The 24,301-nt window shown below is 43.3% G+C and overlaps 1 protein-coding gene across 2 annotated transcripts in view; it reads right to left on the bottom strand.

Annotated features, from left to right (window-relative positions):
- Positions 1-554: 554 nt before the first annotated feature.
- Positions 555-24,301, bottom strand: part of SPATA18 (spermatogenesis associated 18) — a 36,798-nt gene continuing 13,051 nt past the window's right edge. Inside the window, exons 4-13 of one of the 2 annotated variants that reach the window (XR_006785142.1) lie at positions 22,804-22,916; positions 18,200-18,295; positions 16,091-16,438; positions 14,075-14,441; positions 11,906-12,064; positions 10,622-10,797; positions 7,280-7,453; positions 5,567-5,650; positions 3,118-3,163; positions 555-2,854 (exon numbers count right to left, since the gene is read on the bottom strand). Coding sequence is in view for 1 of the 2 variants with exons in the window: in XM_045833910.1 (XP_045689866.1) it covers positions 2,847-2,854; positions 3,118-3,163; positions 5,567-5,650; positions 7,330-7,453; positions 10,622-10,797; positions 11,906-12,064; positions 14,075-14,441; positions 16,091-16,438; positions 18,200-18,295; positions 22,804-22,916 (1,521 nt within the window). In the remaining variant the exon portion in view is untranslated. The remainder of the gene's footprint in view (positions 2,855-3,117; positions 3,164-5,566; positions 5,651-7,279; positions 7,454-10,621; positions 10,798-11,905; positions 12,065-14,074; positions 14,442-16,090; positions 16,439-18,199; positions 18,296-22,803; positions 22,917-24,301) is intronic. The other variant, XM_045833910.1, reaches the window with a different exon arrangement.

Raw genomic sequence — 24,301 nt, 5'->3', positions numbered from 1 at the left:
GCGGCACCTGGCACAGGGGAGGGCACTCGCTGAAGGAATATTGCCGAGTGAATGCATGAATTTACCACCCACCCACCCAACCGACCAACCAACAAAAAAAAAGAACTGACGCCACAGGCCATAGAGGAACAAAAGAAAACAGGACAGAATGTTATTCTGAAATAGAAGGCCATGGGAGAAGCCTGCACAGTGCATTGGATGAACGGGTTCCTTCCTTATAACACTGGAGACATGTGGACCTGTTTGGGAGAGCAACTGAAATCATTCAGTGGAAGCTCCATGAAAGTGGGACGGTACACCTCAGAGAGAGCATCCTGGCCGTGATGACAATGAACTGCGAGCAACATGAACTAAAGCTAGCAATTAGGCTATGACAGGGAACGGTAGCAGCCACAGGGCCGGCCCAGACAGGGGCGCAGCCGGTATCCATCGAGGGAATTCCTGACCCTACTTCAGGCCTCACAGAATGGAGACACTGCCGAACCTGGGAATCTGGAAGGAGAGCATTCAATTACAAAGAACCTACAGATCCAGAAGCACTCATTTTCTCAATTTTATTATTTGATATTAAACCGATAATACAGAAGCCATAATTTACCCAGATTGTGAAGTAAGAGCTTTTCATTCTTCAAAGTCACTAAGATTAAGGTGCATACCTGGGTGAAATGAGTACAGGCAGTCTCCTTTGTTTTTGTGGATTCTTTCTGAAAGTTATTCTAGAGCACTCACCACTCCCTGCTGTGGTTACAGTTCAAATCAGAGACTTGAGAAACAGCTCGTGGCCAGACAGGGTGCAGAGCAAATAAACTGAATACAGGTGACCTTTTCCCAAATCAGGCTATGCATTTCCACATTCAAATAAAAAAAAAAAAAGAAAAAAGGAAGAAAATCTCATATGTAAGCATTCTCTTTACTTAGTGAGACTTGAGAAATGACCTTTCACCATACAATGCAAAGTAATTGCTGCACGGTTTTAATATACGCTGACTACTCCAGGAATGCATTTACTGTGTAAATGAGGGCCCATCTGTAAGATTTTGGTCCAAAACGTCACCAAGAGCTACCCACCATTTCAGGAAATCATCCCCCACGACAACACTGTGAGTGAAGGTGACTCTGCACACAGGCGAAGGCATCCGGTGACTTGATTTCGTCTTCTAGGGTGGTTACACCCAAGCTTCTTTATCAAAATGCGTTTTATTTTATTAAACAGTGACTTTCATTTTTTCTGCTTTGTATTACAGTGAGGGTACTCTTATCCATTGTTTGAAAGGGTGTATGTACTATAAATCAATATTTGCATTTTGAGTTTCATTTCAGAAAAGCCAGAATAAAATAACTGTGTAAGAAAGGGGCACTGACGCTGGGAGGGCCGGAAGAACCACTGATTCCACCCAGCCTTCTCTCTCTACTGTGAGCAAAGGCTCAGAGAGGTGAAGTCATTTGCTTCAGGCCACAAAGCAAGCTAACAACCAACCGAGACTGGGGTTACCCGGGCACCCCGTTCTCCTGACAATGCAGCCATTGCCTCAGAGTGGTCACTACGTAAACACACAGGGAGGGGAAAACCGACTTCACACTTCAGAGTGACATGGCGACCATTAGACCCAAGGGGCAGGGACTGAGGCAGTCTCCTCTCCCTCGTCTCTAGGGACAAGACGTTTTAGAGAAATTTGGGGGGTTTTCCTCCTGAAAAGCCTCCGGTGCCGGCTTTGGCACAGAGCTGATGCGAACTGAGCTCTGGCCACTCAGAGTTTTCTAAAAAGGCACATGGACAGCAGTCCTTAGTAAGGCCGTGTTTAAGGCCAGCTTCAAAGTTTAAAAAAAAAAAAAAGCAAAAAAGACTACTACTTATCTTGAGAAAACCACATTCCATGATTATCTTGAACTTACAAGAGTTCAAGGACAGTGAGGAAAATGAAGGGATACGTGCTCAACTTAAACATCAATAAATGGTGCCCCTAGTTTTAGGCCTTGAGTTCAGGTGTTTTTGTGCAGACGCACGTCAGAGGAGGCCCGAATTTGTAAACAAGTAGGTGGAGTAGGTAAAAGGGCAGCTCCAGATAACTCTTATTCATAACAAGTATATTGACACTGTATGAAACATCCCCAAGAGATAAACGCAAGGTAATGAGCATTTATCTCAACGCTGGCTTCTACCCAAACCACTGCTCCACATTCATGAAGCAAGAGAATTCTCTCACCTCGGCAGCTTCAACACGCAGTACTCAGCGAAACCAACCGGGTGCTCCAAGGAGGAGAACAGAAGCGAGCCGATGACCCACAGTCTCTTACATCATCATCATCTCCATTTAGCCTGACGTCACCATCACTGCGACAGATTCCCAACCCGAGATTAGCGCTGTCCTCCACACCACAAGAGCCAATTAAAACACCCCATGTCATTTTCACGTTAAAACTAATTGATGGTATCATCAATTGTAATGTTTACAATCAATTTGTGAACTAAAATTTCTCCTCTCGAGTTTCGGACTCAGCATGGTCGTTTCCCATTGTAGTTCACACGGTTGCCCTGAAAGGGCCTAGCGCTTGGCTGGTGGACTCTGCTTCGAACGAACGTGACCCTAAACACCTGGGCAATGGCTTTTATCAAATTAATGGAATTTGTATCTATAAAGTAAAATCAAATGCAATATATCTGAAGTTACAAATGCGTTAAGCCAAAGCATTTAACTCTCTGCGTGGAGTGGTACACAGAATTGCCTTTTCACATTATCTTAAGCGAGGCGAGAGGCAGACGCAGCAGGCAGATGGGCCAGGAGGCGGGCTGTCGGGCTGTCGGGCTGTCGCAAGTGTGCTGTGGCAGAGGAACCTGTCTGGTGGCTTTAAAACCCTAGGGAGGAAGAAGAAAACGAAACCAGTTCATTGTTATGGTCACGTTCTCAAGGGTTTCTTTGGAGAAGACCTCAGTGAAACAGGGCGCTCAATCTAGTTTACACCAGTAAAACCTCTCCATGGGAGGCTCCTCCCACGTCACCCCTGGGGCTTACTCAGATACCACCTGCCCAGAAATGAAAGGTGTGAGAAAGGAGCATTAAAAAATATTTTTTTAAAAAAAAAGCAGAAAAATCATTCCATCTACACCGTCGCACTTACTTGGCAATCCACATCTTATCGGGGAAGGGCTCCGACTTCGAGGCAGCTGGAAAACAGGCAAGGAGAGTGGGGGTCACACAGCAGGCAGAGCTCAATGAGTGAGCCCTTCTGACCTTTTCCCCCTGAAGCGTCAGCTACACAGTTGCTCTGAGACTCATTAGGACTAGGATTCCCCCCATGAAGGCTGAGCACTGCGCTTCCTTGACTACTTCCCAAAGTAAACAGGCACTCAATTTAGTTTAAATTATATCATCCATTAAAAGCTGGGCTCCGTGTCCCAGTTTTTTGTTGCTTTTTGTTGTTGCTGTTTAATGGTTGCTGAATACTTAGATCTGACGCTCAGTGGCCATACTGAGTTCAAAGCTTTCCAGAAAAGGATTATGATTAACTAATTAAAGCTCAGTCAAACACTGTCCAGCAGTGCCTTTATATGAATTATCTCATGTGTCCAAAACACAGCCTGATTAAGCAGAGTCACTAGGCAGCCAGGAAAAAAACGTTTTTCAAATCCCACCTTTGCTTTCACTAAGCAGAAGCCACTACCTGTTCCGGTTCCAAAATAACGGACCACAAGCGGCACTCTCGCTCTGAGCCCCCAAACACTGCGGCTGGGCAGGAACAGAGGTGGAGCCGGGCTGGAGGCACGCCCTCGGCTAAGCCAAAGACCAGACTAACCAACACTGTTTGTATTTTACTTTGCAGGGCTACCAGTCTGGCTGTAAGGAGGGGATGGTGGAAAGGGACAGAATTTGGGCAGCAGTTTCACCTTTGAGGAGGTATTTTGTTCTCCTCTGAAGTTTAATTACTTTGTTCCCCCTGGACACGTGGCGGGAAGGAGAAAGGAGGTGGGCCAGACACGGATAGGGGTTTATTAACAAGGGGCTGCGCCCACGAGTGTCTTCCTTCCAGGGAGGGTCCGAAGGTACCAGTTGCCGAGGATGTCAGCAGAGTAGGGGTCTAATTTGCTCTTTCTTCTGACGTGCCACTTCCTCTTAGACTGAGGAGCGCTGTGGATCTACCAGTATAAAACTCAAGATTTCCTTTCTATTGATCAGGTTACTAAATGCACCATCCTTCTGCTTATACTGACTGTGAATACTGAGTCCTGAACAAGGACAATTAAGTTATATTAAAATCTCCAAAAGCAAAAGAACTATGTCTGGACTCATGCCTTTTCCATTCTCAGGCCGTTTCCTTCATCTGGACTTTTTCTCCCTGGCTTCCAAGCTCACTGAAATTCTGCAAGATCCAGTCCCAACGCCTGCATGCATCCCTTCCTCACCACCAGGCCCAGAAGGCACCTCACCGCCTCTGATAAGCCTAGCACTTTCTGCCTCTTTCAGGAACCTAATCATACACCACCTTCAATTACTTTGTTTAAATCATACTGATCTCCCTATGTTGAAACCCATTCAGGGAAGAGAACACGTTTTAGTTACATTTGTGTCCCATCTTCCGTGCCCCCCAATCTAGCATCCACCAAATACAGAATGCAGAATCCAACACGGACGTTACCGGATGTAATGCAGTGGGTGGAGTAACGCTAGATGCTCACTGAACTCAGTGAGAGAGGGCGGTCTTATCACTGCAGGGGTTTTCATGTTTGTTTTGCTGGGGCAGGGGTGGGGATGGGGGGCAGTAGTCAGGTAGAAGTTTGGGGCTACAGCTGCTTAGCTAATTTCGGAGCAGTGGACTATTACCAGACGTGTTTCTCCTTCTCCACCACTCTCTCTAAAACACGATTGTAACATTTTTTACTTGAAGGAACAGCACATTGTTAGCCTGTCTGGTGTCCACATGTCACAGTCCAGCCCTGCATTTAAAAGGCATTGGCTAAATATTACTTGTTGAATAAATCAACAATGGGGAACTGTAACAGTATTTTTAGTTTTCAGAGAGATATTACTGCTATTATTTTTTTTCTTTGACAGACGTATTAATAATCCTCCCAAGAACTGACATGAAAAGGGACTAATCTTATTCTTCTTACTTTTAAGCCAGGAGGAAAATTAATACTTGCAATGCCTTTTATACAGTATTGAAATCCAGGTCATTTGAGCGGTTTCCCCAAAGCATCTAGTAAGTTCCTGAGAGAGTGGGGACCCATGCTGAGCCCAGCTGACGAAGGTGCCCCAGTTTCTGTTCCGAGGCTCCTAGTAGCCCAGTAACTGATATCTAGTAACCCATTTTCTTTCAAAGACAAAATTAAAATGATGAAATAAGTAAAGTCTATCAGTCTTCCAACTAATTCAGAAAAAAAAAAAACTACCTCTACTTCTTTCTAGATGACCGATTCCTTTGGCCAAGGTAGTATGCCGAATCAGTTTGGGGTTGTCACAGCAGGTTTGCTTTCTACCTACAGACTTCCAATCGCCCCTTTTACAAGCTACCATTGAATTTTAACACGTCAACCATAGACGATGTTGTGTAAAAATGATTAGATACGTACCGTGCTTAAACCAATATGGCTACGGGGGTAGATGGGACTTAAGCTCCGGCTTCGACATCGGCTCACGGGTCTCACCGAATTCCACTAGAGTGAGAGAGAAAGAAAAGTAGGCAAGCGCTCGTACACCCTCCCATGGCTTCAAACAGCATGCACATCCCACACAGAGAGGGGTTTGGTTGACGTGATCGCACTTGCCCATCACTGGGCATCAGTTCCTTTCATGTACCATAGTTGCCTGATATGTGACAATGACTTTACGGTATTTCTCAAATAAAGTCCCCTCACACTGAACTTTAGGATATTCACAATCTTGGTGTTAGAAGGACTTTGTTTTGATGCCTAAATTGTTACGAATTACATTGAGTTTGCAAGTGTTGGAGAAAGCAAGCTGTTTTGTTTGCTGCTGAACAAATGAAGTGGATTGAGTGACTGAGCGAATCACCATTGCTGCCTGCCACGCCTTTAAATTAATGAGTGAGAAGAAAACTATATTCACTGTAATGAGATTTCACTAGTATTGTAAAAATCCTTGTTAAAAAATTTCGTTTCATTCAACCCTTTCCTTTTCCAAGTTCTTCCTTTTAGGGTATTCTTACTTGCTATTAGGAGTTTAAGCTTGGGTAGATGTTAGTGTTATGCTTGATGGGAGAGAAGGAAATTAGAAGGTGATTGCTATGTGATGTAGAATATAATAGTGGCTGTTTCTGAAGTAAGAGTTTCCTAAGGAAGAGTAACTACTGTAGGGGCAAGAAGTGTGTGTTAGGAGCTCATTTGCTGTACAGCATATGTGGCTCTCAGACCAACACATCCTGGTTTCTACAGGCTCAACTTTCATTGCACAGAGTATGTTACTGAGATACGATTAGCTAAAGTAGGATACTTAAGCTGCAAAAACCCTTGTCTTAAATTCTTTCAAAGTACAGGACTTCGCTTCTCCCCTATATGGGTGAAAAGCTGCACGAAGCACATCCCCTATCCTCCAGCTCAGAGCGCAGGAACCGAAACCACCCCAATGGCGCCTTTGATGGTGGCTGTGATGGGGACTGAGGAGCTTCACTTCATAATCTAATTAACTCTTTCTAAGAAGGGCAGGGTACAAACTCTGTAATTCACTCTAAAGAATGTCCAAGTGCTCATGGCCACCAGTTTCTACACCCAGTGCGCACAACAACACACACACACACTCAGACACTTGCATATCTATTTTGAAGGTTATCCAATTATTCCACATATTCAAAACATTCTACAACCAACGTACACAGGAAGAATCTCCCAATGATTGGCTCCTCTCTCCCCACCTCCTCTGCCCTCTTTTCTTCCACCCCTCCCCTCCCTACACATCATACTAAGGAGAGAAAAACTGGCCATATTGATTGTTTCTCCAAATGGAGAACTGACAATAAAAATTTGGCAAAATGTTTCCTGAAAGGTAATCACTTTTCAATGCTTAGAGTTACAGAGGGCCTCCCATAACATGAGGTCAATGGGTTTTGCCCTTATAATAGCTTAATATTATCAGATAAGGGAGGTAGGTAGGACTAGTTTCATCTTATAGATAAAGCAACAAACATTGAAATTACTGCCAGGAAATTATGAAGAATGATGGACAAATCAAACGAATCTATTCTTTCCTCTCCTTTGTATGAAATCTTATCAAGCAACTCTTTAAGAACTTCTTTTATAGAATCTCTGGGTTTATAAATGTTCTCGAACTTGTGAATCAAACACTTGGGATGAATTGTCACTATGCAAGGCCACCGTACAAAAGCCCCTCTCCTGGTGACAGCTTCTCCCTTCATAATGACAATGTCATTCTCCATGAGGGCAGGCCACACGTGATAGAAGACCAAGGGAGCACTGAAATCGGAGTCGTAGCTGCGGCGGTACCTGTGTCAAACACACAAAGGAAGGAGAAAGAGAAGTTAAGCAATTATGCAGCATGCCAGGGGGAAATGTCAGTGTACATTTCCATTGTGACTGCGCTCAGATCTAGATAAATATGGGTCCTCATTCTTTTATTAAAGAGATGGCTGCGGGCTCTTACAGTGGGAACCAGGGATAGCGAGGACCTGCACCGATGCACTAAGAACAAGTCATGTGAGACTAACCTTGGTCTTCTCTTCTCTGGATTATGCAATTTGCAATTCAGGGAAATACTAGAGACCATGTGAAGTACCACTGGCTCCCTATAAGATTTCTCATGCTATCTTTGTGGACAAAATATAAGTGGGTGATTAACTGAAGTCAGTGGGCTGGAAACTGGTTCAATGATCACATCCAAAAAGAGGTGCTTAATGGGTCGATGAGAACATGAATGAAGGTGCAAAGGCTGTCTGCCAATGCTGTGATGAGCCAACGTAACCACCCATGCTTCGCATGGACTACAGAGAAATTGTTAAAAGGTGGGGAGTGGGTCAGAAAAAGAAAACAACAGATGACAGTATCAAAAAATAGCTCAGCTGCCTGGAAAAATTAGCTGAATCTAGTAAGACACCATGTAACGTGGATGCCTAAGGGGTCCTGCAACTGAATCTAGAAAGCATTTCACTACACAGATAGAGGTAATGAATGGCTTCATCACAGCCAAAGTAAAAATATAACAGATTTCAGTTGAACCCCAAATGAATGAACAGTGTTATATGGCTGGAAAAACATAAAATTAGCTGAGTTAATAGAGAATAAGAATGGAAAGGGTGTTAGTCCCGCTAGACTGGTCAATCCAGACCAGGCGACTACTTTGGGTGTCGCCTTGGGAGGGAACGCGCTCACAAGAGCACGGAGCACAGGCCAAGGAAACAGTTCTGTTTGCCGAGAAGTCTCCACACCCCCCACTTCATATGGAAAAAACCTGAAGGCACGAGGCCAGAAGAAGGAGAATTTGATTAATTGCTTTTAAATGTATGAAAGGCTGCCAGAGTTTAAAAAAAATGAAGAAGAAGAAGAATTAGACTTGTACTGTGAAGTCCTAAGAGGTGGAACCAAACCCAGTCATTACGAGGAGCTCCAGTTTCCGCTCCACAGCCCGGCAGAAGTACAGTGCACAGGGGGCCCCGAGAGACCGCATGTTCCCTCTGATTACAGGCATGCAAGCGGGGGGCCCGCCAGAGGTCTGCGAAATGTGCAGATCCCACAAACCAAAGCGGACGAGTGTTTGAGTGGGACCATACGTTCTCTAAAGGAAAAGGGAAATTTTAAAAAGAGGATGCAGATATGTTCTGTAAGAGAACCAGAAAGACCCAACAGCAGTGCTGTGTTCTAACATTCAGCTCTTCCTGGAGTAGAGGTACACTGGAAGCGGTGATCTGAAAGAAACTAGAAATAAGGCAATGGCCAGGAAATGGGACAGACTCTAAGGCAGTCAGAAACACCATCGCTGCGATTTTCATAGGCCAGAGAGAGGTGCGTGGTCCCCTCCATGCACAAGCTTGCAGGAGTAGGGGGCTGCCACGTCCCATGACTCTGCAGCCTGAAGGAAGACCCCAAGCTAACGTTCCCTGAGCACGCACCAGGTGCCAGGCAGTGTCCTGAAGCACTTTATCTGCGTGAACTCAACGAACCTCTACAGCCCTAGACCGTAGGGGTTATTATTTCCCCCATTTGACAGAGAAGAAGCTAAGGAATGGAAAAATTAAATAACATGCCCAGATTCTTCAGCTAATTTGTGGTGGAGCCAGGACCGGAACCCAGGCAGCTCAACACTGGAACCTCTGTCCTTAACCACTTGGCCTGCTCCCAGATAATCTCCAGCTAGAGCATAAGATCTCATGAAGTGTCAGCAAAGTGTTCTCAATTAATTTCATTTCTTCTAATTTATAAAGGAAACATTTACCATGTAACACTTGGTAGAAGTCTAATGGTCCTAGATAAAAGGGTCTCAGGCAGTCACTTTCAAATGTCGGTGTACGCATACTCAGGCACTTCCTAGACTGCAGATTCCTCGGCCCCTTAAATCACAGATTCCCCAGACCTACTGCATAAAATATCACTGGGTGTGTGATCCAGGAACCTGAATTTTCAGTAAATATCTTGAGCAATTCTGATGCAGGGAATCTATACACCATGCTCTGAGAAACCTGGCCTAAATAATGTAGTAAAAACCAATAAAAGCAAAAAAAAAAATCTGATTTTTTAAATGGGCAGGGAATCTGAATAGACATATTTCCAAAGAAGACATCCAGATGGCCAATAGGTACATTAAAAGATACAAGTCAAAACCACAATGAGACATCACCTCATACATATTAGAATGGCTACCACCAAAAAGACAAGAAATAAGTTTCGGTGAGGATGTAAAGAAAACCCTTGTGCACTGTTGGTGGGAACATAAATTAGTGCACCACTCTGGAAAACAATATGGAGCTTCCTCAAAAAATTAAAAATAGAACTAGCATATGATCCAGCAATTCCACTTCTGGGTATTTACCTGAAGAAAACAAAAACACAAATTCGAAAACATATATGCACCTTCATGTACATTGCAGCATTATTTACAATAGCCAAGATATGGAAACAACCTAAGTGTCCATGGATAAAGAAGATGTGATATACACACACACACACACACACACACACACACTCAGCCATAAAAATAATGAAATCTTGCCATTTGCAACAACATGGATAGACCTCAAGGGCATTATGTTAAGAGATATAAGAAGCTAATATAAACGTGGGCAAAGCTAATATAAAGTTATACATGTCAATTATACCTCAATAAAAAGCCTTTAAACAATAAAAAGTAATATGTATTTGTATTTATACAACACCTTTCTTTCACAATGTTCCAGAAAGCTTTCAGGTACTTACTAGGTCTCCCCAAGATCAATATGATCTATGAAAACCATATTGCCCCCTCTGAATCACACTTGACCGGGAAGGAACAGGACCCCAGGAGAGGGTCCCGTCCTATAGTGACAGAGGAGGACGTGGCAGGACCTGGAAATCAGGCAGTCTCTGTTCATTTGCTCACCCAGCGTTCTTTTCCCTAAATTGTTCCCAGGAAATAGAGACAAGACCACATTTATGTCCCTTAGCTTCTGCTCCTATGTCTCTTACTTGGAATCGTTAAAAACTTCTCCATCGGCCCCAAACGCGATATCTAGGGGCGGCTCTAAAGTCTGCATTGCAAAGGCGATGCAGCATATCTCCTGGATGAAGTTACTGAGGAGGCAAAAGTCGACTTCTGGAGGGAACGAAATCTTGGGATTGACATTCATGGCTCGGATTACATCCTGAAAAACAGAAAGACGGCATCACCTTGTTACCAACCTGTGACCAGAAACTCGGACAACCCTAAGGACATTAGGACGGATGGAGGGGGATAAAGGAAACGGGAGTGAAGGCAGGTAAGCTGGGAAGGGAGTACATATGCTAACGGGAGGAAGCCTCATTAACCGGGAAGGAGGAGAGATGGCAGAGTACAAATGACACACTAAAGGCCAAAGTCTCAGAAAAATTAAAGAAAAAAACCCTAAGTAGCTTTCATTTATTCTTTCCTTTTTTTCCTAAATTCTGGGCAAGTTATATGATGCACCAACACAGAACTCTGACTTGTTCATAATCTGTAATAATAATAATTATAATAGATTGCTTTTATTAAGACTTGACTACATGCCAAGTTTTGTGTTAAGCAAATAATCTGCTTTCTTTCATTTAATCCTCTCAAGAATGCTATAGGGTGGTGACCATCCCTGCTCCCATTTGAAGATCAGAAAACTAAGGCACAGAGGGGTTGAGTAAATGTGTAAGGTCACACAGCTAGTAAGCAGCAGAGCCAGGATGCAAATCCCACACTGACTTTCCCAAAATCTTAGGCGCTGTGATTTCTATCTTCTGATCTTAAGGGCCCATCTAAGGCAGAGATTTTCAATCCTCTTCATTTCATGCCACACACAAACTAATTACTAAAATCTGCCCCACACCAAAAAAATTGTTTACCTATCTGACATTAAAAAAGTAAGTATAATTTTGATTCAGTCACACCAGATGATTATTGTTATGTTAGTTGTTTTCATTTTTGTTATTTGACAGTCCAAGAGAAAAGAAGTCAGTGCCCCTGACTGAATAGTCGGGTATTCAATGTCTTAAAAATTCTTGCAGCACACCAGTGTGCCACGACATACTAGCTCAAAATCGCTGATCTAAAGAACAGAACTACAGAGCTCAGAATATTTTCCCCCATACAATGTGGGGGAAAGAAAGAGCCAATATTGACTCATTCTACAGAGTAAATCGGATGCTGCTCCTTCCTGCTCTTCCATTACAGAGACGAGGCACTGAATGGGTTTCTGGGTCATCAGTGTTCCACGCACCAGCCCCAGTAAGAGACCCAGCACTTACGTTGACACTGCTTTGGGAATCATATAGGTCAAGGTGGCAAATGATGTAATCCGAGACGGCGTCATCAAAATCATTCGACCCTACATAAGATGGTGTCAAAGATTTCCTCACACGGATCTTGAAGTGTCTGAACGCCATTTTAGCTACATGGAATGCCTCCTGCACATAAAAATTGCAGCAGATTTATTCGGTGAAAGGAGGGGAGCAAAGAGGTCTGAAGCAAGGAATGAAGAAATTGCATCCATCAAAAATTCAACATCATAAGGGTAACTAAACACGGTTGGTCAAAAACTATGTTCAATCTGGGAGAAAATGTATATCTCAATTTTGAAAAGTACACAAATACATATACGACTGTCCATGTTCACTAATTTAAAGATCGTGGACCATCGTTCTGGAAATATGGAGTGCAGGACAGAAGTTCAAGGAAATAAATCATCTGTGGTTACATAAATACTTGGAAAATGCTAGCCTGTGCTATCATCCCCCAGCAAAACCATATTATTGGTCAAAAAAATAAGAGAAAATTATCAATCTAGTGTTTGTTACACAGAGACACTAGATTATTGGGCATATTTCCTGACATATTCAACAGAAATTTATTTAGTGCCTGTTGTGTAGTCAGCACTGGGAAAACTTAGTTACACAGAAAAGACACGGCTTCTACACTTACAGAACTTGAACCAACTCAGCCATTGATTCTCAAACCAGAGACTGGTAAGCTTTTTTCTTTAAGGAGCCAGATAGTATATATTGGGTGGCCAAAAAAGTTCGTTTGGTTTTTTCTATTAGATGGCTCTAGTAGCAATTAGTAGTCTTTAACTTCATTCAAAACAATTTTGTCAGATTGTATTGTGACAGTTATCATGTCAGTGTGCATTTTTTTAAAAACTTAGCAAAATTCATGAATTTTGGTGTAGCCATTTTCATATGGAAGATGGAATACAATAAGCAACATTTTCAGCGTGTATATTTTAAGAAAGGTAAAAATGCAACTGAAATGCAAAAAAGATTTGTATGGTGTATGGAGAAGGTGCTGTGACTGATCGAACATGTCAAAAGTGGTTTGTGAAGTTTCATGCTGGAGATTTCTCTCTGGACAATGCTCCACAGTCAGATGGACCAGCTGAAGTTGATAGCAATCAAATCGAGACATTGAGAATGATCGACGTTCTAGCACAAAGGAGATCGCTGACATTCTCAAAATACCCAAATTAATAAAGTTACTGGTGAAAATGAAAAATGTCTTTTATTTTGCAGAAAAAAACATACAGACTTTTTGGCCAACCCAATATTTTAGTTTTTGCTGGTCACATTTTTTTTACATCCCTTTAAAATGTAAAACTATTCTTATACAATCTTAGCTCTCAGGTGGTATTTTTCTTAGAAATACAGATCATAGCCAGTTATTGTCTACCGCAGGGGTGTCAAACTCATCTTCACAGAGGGCCACATCTTTGAAGGCAACCACAAGGCTGATGTGGCCCTTGGTGAAAATGAGTTTGACCAACGCCTGGTCTACAGGTTCTAGTTTGCTGACCCTTAACATAAATTAATAAATATAGGATGAAGTGTAGTAGACACTGATAATTCTACTCTCATACCAATGCCTGTTTTATTCAATATTTAATTGTTCTCATTATGGACCCAATATCTCAATATGGTACCAAAGGAACAAACTCATTTGCTTTGGGAATTAGGATTATATATATATGAGCACTTTTTAATCTGCCATACTCAAGTAGCTGATATGGTAGCAGTTTCAGTAACTACTCTTCTGACTTTTCTAAGAATGGAAGGAAATCAATCAAATGATAGCCATTAGCAATAATATACCCACTGGTATATCTATGCCCACTGGGGAGATTCTGTGCAAATCAAAGTCTCATCCAAGATTGTCCTACAGTTATAAATAGTACAAAAGTGTCTAGTCAATATCAACAATAATACAAATGAATATTTACTGATTCTGAAAAATGATTCATCCCAAATATTTGCAATGGAAGGACTGGGAAAGAGGGAGGAAGGGGAACACATGGAAATCACACCCTCTTGCAGGGACCTCAGGATCTACCAGTTTTTTTAAGCTGTACTGTTCAGTTTACCAAACTGCGTTCTCCCTGCTGCGCCCAAGAGCCGCTGGGGCTAGGCCAGAGTGTCGTCACATACCACTGTGGCGATGTAGATGATCCGCTGCACCGTCTCGGCCTTGTCGATGCATTGCCGCAGCAGGCACTGCGCGTCCAGGCGGGCCTGGGAGTAGGCATCGCTGAACCGGGACACGAGGGCAGCCTTGCGCGCTGCACTGGATAGTTTGGCGCGATTTGGAGACGGGGTCCTGACCTTTACCACTGCGGTGGAGGGGCTGCCTGGCCGGCTGTGGCTGCGGCTGCGGCTGCGGCTGCGGCTGCGACTGCGGCTTGGGCTGCGGCTGCGGCTGCGGGTGCGGCTGCGGCTGCGGGTACGGCTGCGGCTGTGGCTGCGGCTGTGGCTGCGGCTGCGAGGGACAGGACTTGGAGACCGGCTCCTGGTGGACCTGTTGGTAAGCAAGAATCAGCAGGGAAGCCCTCTGATTCACTTCTCTGTCCTTCTAGGACTCTGCTTCTCCTACATCAGCTGTAAATACTTGGGAGCACTGGGCCCTCTGGCCCAAAAGCAGTGGCTCCAGGACGCCCCCACCAGGCCTGTGGGAAGCACTGCATCTCCATAAGGCCTCAAATGTGACCACAGCCGTGAAACAAGACTCTCCGTTTCCATGGTGACTTAGAATCGATGAGGCACTCACACTCACTGAGCACCTCGAATTATCCTTTAAGCAGCCCTGTGAGGCCAGCATTGATTGTCGGCCATTTTACAGATGAGGAACTTGAAGTTCAGAACAGTTAACTGACTGTCCTGGAGTAACACAGCTAGTAAGAGCCAGAGTTAAAGAAGTCAGATTTTCTTTATTTCATACCCCAGCCTTAGGGAGCCTTATGGTATAAAATGAGATGAACACGGAACAATGAGAACGAAGGTCTGTGTTGTAGCTCCAGCTCTACGCTCTACCACCTCACAGCAGGGGGAGCGGTTGCAATCACTTCTCCTCTCCAGAGCCTCAGTTTTTACCTGCATCATTTTTGCTGGGCTGGGGGTGGGGGTGGGGTGGGAGTTGGAAGATCAAGTGAGCTAATACTTGGCAGTATTTGGTGAATTGGAAAGCATAATATCTATAAAACGTTCATAGCTACCAAATACAACAGAAATTATCACACTAGCCCAACAACAATGTTCCTCCCCGCCCCCCCCCCCCAAAAAGGGAAGTGTTGTAGAAGAAACTATGGGGCATAAGGTAGTGCAAAGTGGACACTGAAGGGGTGGGGGGAGCCCTCATTAATAGTATTTGTCAATTTCCATGGTGCAAAAAATACTCCAACCATGGCCGTCCTTTCAAGCAGAAAGGTGGAGAATACATTCTCAGGAGCCGGTACAAGCCAGCAGCAGCACAACATGAGAAGGAGTGATTCCCGAAAATGAAAGACTGAGGTGACATTTAGAGGAACAAGGACCTGGCTTGGGGGTGGCTTTAATAATTTGAATTGGGGCTTGTTATCAGGCTGGGGAGAGGGAGGTTAGAAAGAAAAGGGAAAATGCAATGACTCCAAAGACAAACAAACAGCCTACTCTGTCTTCACCCAACACTGCTGGAATGACATGTCTTAATGTCTGTGCATGTGTAGTGAGGGATTTCCCAAAACACTCACCTACTCTTTCCTCAAACAAACCTGTAAAAAGGAAATAGCCTACAGTAAAATGACAGTTAGTCATCTAAGACTCTTGGGCCTTAAGAGAACAGGACCCTCATTTCATGGAACATTCTTGCAATATGGGTACCCCCTCTTCCCTTGCAGGCCCAGTCTGTCTAGTTTCAAGCCAAAGAACTTCCCTTTCTCAGACCTCTCCGCTTCATTCCTTAGGCTTCAATGTCAGCCCCAAGTCAATTGGTGCCCAAGTACTGGCCACCCACTAGGTGGTTTCTCTCTCTGGGAAGGTACAGTTAGAGAAAACAAACACCTTACATTTCAAAGCTTCCCATATTGTAGGGGTATGGATTCAAGGATGTCATTTTACTTTTTTCCCCCAAACCAGGCTTTTATCACAAACAAAAGGAACTTAAATGAAAAGCTCTGTGAGAATGTGCCGGACCTTCCTTGGAGTACAGATTTTTCAGCAGACAGAACAGCGATCTCGTCCTTCAGCGTTCGGAGCTGTTTCTCATAATCAGATATCACTTCTGAGTCAGACTTGTCGGAGCTGCGCCTGTCGGAGCTGTCCGAGCCCCGCTTGTCCGACCTTTCCGAGATGCGCCTGTCCGACCTGTCCGAGATGCGCCTGTCTGACCGGTCCAAACCGCGCTTGTCCGAGCCGAGATCCTTCGTTCTTCTCTGCTCAGAGGTCCTAGGCTCAGCGCGCAGCTCTGCAGTCCTACGCGCAGAGATCCTATTCGCTGCATTTCTGTGGCGGGACTCCTCCTGGGCTTGAAGAGATTTAAGCCTGAACAAGAAAAAAAAATTAAAGAAAAGAGAGGGAAGAAGGAAAGGTAATAAGCAACAGTTGGCACATTTAAAATAAAAGCTACTCTACTTCGTATGCCATTATTGCATTGTAAAACTCGAATGAAAATACGCAGGAACAAACCAAATTAACAAAGAGTAGACTAGCCAGGTCAGGGGGCCACTCCGTGTCTGCAGCTTGCATTGGAAAAGGCTCTTGAACAAGAGTTACATATGCAGATCCTCTAGCAAAAGCAGAGTGGGCCTGTGGTCATACTGTTTTAGGTTGGACTGATACTAACTGCACAAAATTCTAGGAGCATTTGTCCAGAAGCCAGGCAAAGATATTATCTCTGAAGATGGACTATGGGGGGAAATTACAATGGAAATTGAATATCATGCACAATACTGGATAGAAGTGTGACCTATGAAAATAATGTACATATGACAGAAACAAACAAAGCTTTAGAAATGAAATTGGCATCCTTGTAAAGATACAAGGAGGTATGGCCGTCACCAGACAGGAGCAAAAGCCATAAGAAGAGGACCTGCTGTGAGGAAAACGACAGCGGTGTAAGATGACAAGGGAAGGGGTAAGACTGAGAAGCATGGGGAGATGCTAAAAATGCAGCAGCAGGATTAAAAGCTGTGCTAGAAACAGTAAAGAACAGAATCACTGGGTAATCTGATCGATGCATTTGAGAGGGTATATCAAATAGGAATAAGAGATTGAAATGATGAGAGGGGAGACAGAAGTGGAAAGCAGAAGGGTGCTCCAAAATGTAATTTAGGGATGTTGCTGAAGAAATCAAAACAATCGGAATATGTGCGAAGGCAATGGAATGGTATTCATATGGAAATATATATATATTTCATTTTTTAAAAGATTTTATTTATTTATTTTTTTAGAGAGGGAAGAGAGGGAGAGAGAGAGAGAGAAATCAATGTGCAGTTGCTTGGGGTCATGGCCTGCAACCCAGGCATGTGCCCTGACTGGGAACTGAACCTGCAACACTTTGGTTCGCAGCCCATGCTCAATCCACTGAGCTATGCCAGCCAGGGTTAGAAATATATATATATATTTGTTTGGAAATATATATATATATATTACACATATAGGTTTTAATACATTTTCCACTTGCTCTTTTTGGGGTGAAAATATCAAAATAAAAACCAAGGAAGGATCAGTATTTATCTTTTCCTTCTAGAAATTTATCTTTAGAAAATAGTCTGAAATTTAAACTAAGATTTGTCACAGAAATCATCACAATGTTATTTCCAATGTTGAAAAGTGTATCAGAGTAAATAGTCAATCTTAGGGAAATACCGGAATGATGGAATACAATGCACCCATTCAAAACTAAGTTCTGCAGCAGTTTGGGTTTTTTTTCATTAGTGATAGAGAAAAATAATGTTAAGTGAACAAATAAGGTCCAAAATTGTAAACTTACACTTACTTTGTAGTCTTAACTCTACTTCGAATGTATGAATTGGAAGAAATATCCAATGGTAACAATAACTGGTTCTAGAATTAAGAAAAGGTTTCTAGTTTCCTTTATATTACATTGTACTTTGGAAATCCTCTTTAGTAGACAGGTAACGTTTTTATAGCAAGAAAAATATATAAAACACTAATAAAAGTATTGTTCCCTTTCCTCTTTGATTGTGAACAGATTCTTTCATATTGTAATGGAACACCAAAAAAGCTAAATTCAAAGATTAATCAGTGGGCTGCAATAATCCTGTCATTTTTTTTCCTTACTGCTTTTTTAGCTGATTTATTTCCTCCTCTGCAGCCAAAAGGGATATGGCCGATCTGTTCTTGGTTGCTTCAAGAGGCTTTGCGCTTTCAGCCAGACTGTAAGAGAAATCAGTAACTAAAGACAGATTTTCCAAAACTGGCAGACTTTCTAAATCAAGGCATAGGTTCTCTCTCGGGAACTTTTGGCATATGATACAAATTTGACATAAACAAGATCAAATTATAAGACATCTGCATTCAATCAGATGACATTGGAAACGTTATGTTGCACTTAGATGCAAAAGCATGCTAGCATCTTTCCTGTGTCAAACACAAAGAAGTTATAAAGCTACAACCCCCTAAAAGACTATGTAGTAACTATTAACAGTAAAATGTAAAGGACAAAGAAAGTTTTTCCATTCCTCCTTCTCACCCTCCTAATCCGTCTGCTTTAATTACACCAGGTGTCCAGGTTGCCTCGCTCTATAAGGTCTTCATTTTCTGCAATATATTACTGCCTCTTCTGATTACTTGGCACAGTAAAGCTGAATTTGACTTAATTTTCCCAGAATTCCTAAATATTAAAAAAATTATTTGCCCACCTATAAAGTGCTCCACAATTACACCTGACTACAGTCTATCTTGTGTGTTTCTGCCTCTGACTTCCATCCCTTATTAAGCACGAGTTTCCTGAGTTTTTCACATAACTCGGTCACTGTTAGTTTTAATGACTCTCCCCACTGCAGGCAAATCATAGTAAATGCACTATTTCTTTAAGCCTACCTAAATTTAAAAGGAAACTGGAATGTCCTGGATGACAGTGGATGAAGACCAATGGTTCTCAGTTAAGTTGTCCTCATGCTGTGAGAGATCATGGGTTGGCAAAGGAGTCTCGACTTAGGGGACCCTACTTCCCTAGAACATCCAGACTCTTTCGTCACAGTAGTCCTGAGGCTAAGAGAGAGACGCTGCCACCTCGGCCCACACAACAGGTCCTCATCCTCCGAGTGCCACCCTCCAGGCCGCCCTTGAGCTCTCCCCTTCTCCTGAGCTCCTGCAACACTCGGCTCATGCTGGCAGTCTCACCACAGACACACTGTGCACTGCTCGAGGACAAAGACTTTATTTTATTCATCTCTTTATCCCCGGCACCTAAAAAAGTGCCTGTCACATAGTAGGATATATTTTTTAAAACCCAAACATGAATGATCAAAATGTCTAAAGCCTGAAATAAAGCCATAGAAGCAGTAACTTCACAATAGGCCTACTGCAAGTTGCAAGGAGATTGTTGTAATCTAGTTCAAATGTGACTGTGTTTGAGGTTTTTAAAAATATTTATGGAAAAATGAACACTTCAGAGAGAGAAAACTGTAGAAAAAAATTAAATGAACAAAGTGGGCTAAGAAATGAAGGAGCAGAAAGCAGGAATAAAGCAGGTTTTTCCTTTCAGAACATGGCATATATGTGTGAACACATATACACATAAGCAAACATACATGCTAATTTGGTGCCCTTGGATGGCATACAGAGAGAAGAAGGGGAGGTACATTCATGTGCCAAGAATTGTTTTAAGCATATGAATATTTACTTAAATTCTTGTTATGGATTTATTCTTTCATTAAGCAAATTATTGAAAATTCACTATGCACCAGGCATGATGCTGGGTGCTGAAGATACAACAGTGTTAAAACCTCAGTACAAGGAAGTAACCCTTGGGAGTTTCCAGCCTACCGGCTTACAAATATGCAAGCAATTGTTTGAAGGCTCCAAATTGTAGGAAGTGCTATTCCTAACTGTGAAAGAGAATTTAAGGAGAGAAAAAGGCTTTGAAGACCTTTTGATGTATAGTGGTCACGAACAGACTCTGAGAAAGTCACATTTAAGCTGAGGCCTGAAGAACGAGCAGGACCCAGCCATGCAAGTGGCCAGCGGGAGACTTCCATGTCTCTGAAGGACACAGGCAAAGGCCTCGCAGGGGAGCAGCAGCAGACGGCAGACCAGGTGCGGGGAGTCTGGCGTGAGGGTGATGTGAGAGGCAGGGTCAGGTCGTGCAGGGCTGCAGAGCCCTAGGAAGGCTACTCACAGCTATCAAGTGGGGCGATGACATAATACAATAAAAATATTTTCTGTGTGAGAAATGGCTTGCAGTAGCCAAGAATGGAAACAGGGAAACCAGTTGGAAGGCAATGAGTTGAGGCAAGAGGTATCAGAAGTTAGAACCAGGGCAGTAAAATAGAAAAAAAAGGGGGGGTGGGGACAAGTGTGGGAGATGCTTAGAAAGCAGATTCAACTGGATAGTCTAATTGATTAGGACATAGGAAATGCAGAAAAGTGAGATTCCTAACCAGAGTCCAGGCATTAAATCGAACAGACTTCCTCTGTCTGGAGTTCGTCAGTCCTGGGCAGGCCCGAGCCATTCAGCACTGCGCCAGAATGTGCACCTTCAGAGCTGATTCACAACCAAGCTGGTCTCCACAAGGTCAGACAGGGGCACCTCCTTGGGTGGGTCACTCGTTCCACAGCAGGTAACACCCCGGCCTCAGAGACAAGTAGGCAGAGTAGGAGAGGGAGCGGGGAGCTGGCTACCACAGAACGTGTGAGGCCTTAAATAAAAATAGAATATGAACCACAAGTGGGTTCATAAAACAAAACAAAACACAAAAAACCTAGGAAATTCGGAGAAAAGCAACAAGGACTTTCCTGTATGCAACTTTCAGACGGACGGTAGGGGACCAGGATGTATAGATAAAGAGAACACACACACAGATGATCGAGCAAACAGGGCAAAGCCATATGGAAGGGTATGTGGGTGTTCTTAGTACTCTTACTGCAAATTTTCTGTATTTCATATTACTTGCAAATTAAAAGTTTAAAAAATGCATGCAGTTATAGTTTCTTAGTCTGAGGTGCTCCTTATATCTAAGTATCCCAAGAGAACCTGGGCCGTAGGGATCATAACACACTGGGGAAACGCTGGCCCCAGATTCACAGACACCAACTCCACACACAACCACACTATACAGAACTATGGTGACAAGAGAGGGAGGGAGAAATTCCTGGCTCCTATTGGGGCAGGCAAAGGAGAGAACCAGCACAATCTCAAAGCAGCAAGAGGCAAATGGAGGCACCTAGTCAGCAGCAGCAGCGGCCAGTCAATGCCCCAGAGACCTAACCACACAAGCCACAGCACGGCACCCATCAGCACAAGGCTTTAGTGCCCCGATGGAACTGTTTTGTGCAAGAACCCAGCAGGCAGTACAAGACCAAAGCCTCTCTCCCTGAGCACCAGGAGGACAGGCAAGCACCCCCCTGCCCCTAGATGTCAGTCTGAGGAAGGAAGAGGGCAACGAGACCCCTGGAGAGGGTACACAGGGCCCCTGAGGAAAGTCTGGACTTGCAATTAACTGAGTATTTACACAAAAGGAACTACAACAAACCAGAAAAAAAGGAGCAAACCTAAGGATTTTCCTCCCACTCCAAAATCAGCTGATGTTGGCTAAACTAGGTTGCAGAAATTCAGAGGAATTATGCTTTTTATACCTTACATTTGCCAACTTTGACTGTTGCAGCTATAGAACTGCTCGTGGGTGAAGGTTCCAATTAGAATAGTGAACGGGGGTGTGTGGAGGGGCACGCAGCACACACACAAAGAGAAAGGTCTGGAGTCAAATACACCCAAATATTAACAGCAATGAGATAACGGGTGACTTGCACTTCTATCCTCTTATGTTGTATGCAATTTGAGAAAAAAAATCTGTATTTTCTAATCAGGCAAAACGAAATCAATAGAGATGTTTGCCTTAGGAAGAAATCTCGTCAGAGAACAAGGCAGAAGGCCACGCCCTATCCCATCAGAAGCCCAAACTACTGAAAAAAGAATTCCTTGCTGCCCCGCACAGGTCAACAGTGGATCGATGCCGTGGGAGGAGGAAACTCCTTACTAATGGATGGCGTTTTGTCAGGCACGTCAAATGCCATTTCATGCATGTATGAATCCCTTCCTCAAGTACAACCCAAAGTCAGCCATTCTCTTTGCAGGGATTCCTCCAGCTTGCTACCCTGGTTTTGCACACAGCATCAATCTGATATCTGTTGCTGCCTGGCACTGCTTAACTTTTTTTAAATACATTTTTATAACTAATGGTTATTCCAGACTCTTGAATTGTTCATCATGTAAAGAGTCTGATCACTCAGTCTCACCCCCCAGATGAGTGCACCTGACAAACAAACGCAGTCTGCTTCATCTTGCTTCCTCTCCTAGTTTTTCTGTTTGCCCTCCTTAACCCGTTCCCTCTGTATCTTTTCTTATTCTTCTCCCTAAAAAGTAGATTTTTCGTGTAACAATCTTCTTCTGTTTATAAACATGGGCTAATAAGGGGCCTATGGAAAGGAAGGAGCTCCAGGAATGGAGCCAAGAGAACCTGGGCTGTAGGGACCATAACACACTGAGGAAACCCTGGCCCCAGATTCACAGACACCCACTACACACACACACACACACACACACACACACACACGTATTTATTATTAGCAAACAATTGTACATGCTTGTCCTTTCAAACTTAAAAATTAAAGTGAAGAACAAACAACTCTTTTTGGAAAAAGATAACTTGCATTCCTCTTACTCGTCTTGAACCTGGTTGAGTTGGCTGCGAGTCTCGCTCAGCTCCGAGTCTAACTGCTGCAAGTCCCGATCCCGAGCACCAGACTCCTTCTGTCTTTCCTTATCAAACGTGTCCTGGGAAGATACGTGCGTCAAAAAATAGTCTGAACACGTGAAACGACGTGGCCAGGCTACACAGGTATGATGCTGCGCAAAGGAAGCCAAGCACAAAATAAAGAGTACATAACATGTGGGTCCATTTGCAGGAAGTCCTAGGGCAGACAAAAGTGGCCTGGAATGGAAAAATCAGAAGGGCGGCTGCCCTGGGGTGCGGGGACAGGCCTGAGGAGTGGCACAGGAATGCCCCGGAGTGGGGGAAATGTTTTATATCTTAGTAGGATTGTGAGTTATGTGGATATAACATGCATTTGTCAAAATTCATCAACCTATGGGTGTCACTGTAGGTAAATTATACCTCAAGTTAAAAAAAAGACATTTAAATATCATCCTATATCTCTATATTCAGAATAACATGCATAGTAGGTAAAAACCTAAGAGGCATATGAAAATCCCCAGGGGAAAATATTGCTTAAAGACAACTGATGTTTACAGAAAACTTACAACATGTAAGTTACCTCTCATGTTTATCACATTTAATTCTCCCAATGACCCCATTAGGCAGTGAAACCATTGCCCCCCATTTAGCACACAAAGACACTAAGACATGACAGGTTAGACAATCTACCCAGGACCATAGAACAGGGACAAGAATTCTGTCCAGTGACCCCTAACAGAAACCCTTCAGCCATCACCTCCTGAGGCCCCATTACTTAGAATAACCTGCTCAGCACGCCTCCACTTAGAAAGACATTTATGGGGGATCTCCATTTATGGAGATCCATGTAGACATTTAAAATCAAGGTCACTAATGTTTTGCTTACCCAGATACAATTTGAACATTGATTAAAATTTTTTAAAAAATTAAAATAAAATAAAATAATTATCAAATAAAGTTAACAAAATATTAAACAAAAAACAAAAATAATAATAATGCCAATGCCTTAAGCAAGGTATATGTTCTCCAGTCTGATCTTCAGCTATTACAACACTGACCCTGTCCATGGAAGCCACCCAGACCAGCCACCAATTAGGATACCCTTTATCAGTCGACCAGAATGGAGTTTTCTTCTTATCTTGAATTTTCCAACTAATTTCATTTCACTCTTTCAGAATACTGAGCTTTTTTATCTAATAATCTCTTTCTCTTCTGAGCCCCCGTGGTACCCCAACTGTCTGCGTGACTATTTTTGTCTTTTAAAAGTTACTATTGAATGCCTGGTGTGGGCCGAGCAGTGCACCACACAGAGATCATCCCCAAGCCCTTTTCACAGCTGGGGAAGCTGGGGCTCATTGACTGGCCTGGTCACACCACTAGAAAGTAAGCAAACCTGATATGTGAATCCAGGTCTGTCTGAAGAAAAAACTCAATCCAATATACCCCATACTACTGTAAACAGAAA

Source organism: Phyllostomus hastatus, unplaced genomic scaffold, assembly GCF_019186645.2.
Source record: "Phyllostomus hastatus isolate PE091 unplaced genomic scaffold, TTU_PhHast_1.1 phas_contig_196, whole genome shotgun sequence".
Classification (NCBI taxonomy): Eukaryota; Metazoa; Chordata; class Mammalia; order Chiroptera; family Phyllostomidae; genus Phyllostomus; species Phyllostomus hastatus.
This window is presented reverse-complemented; position numbering and strand designations above follow the sequence as displayed.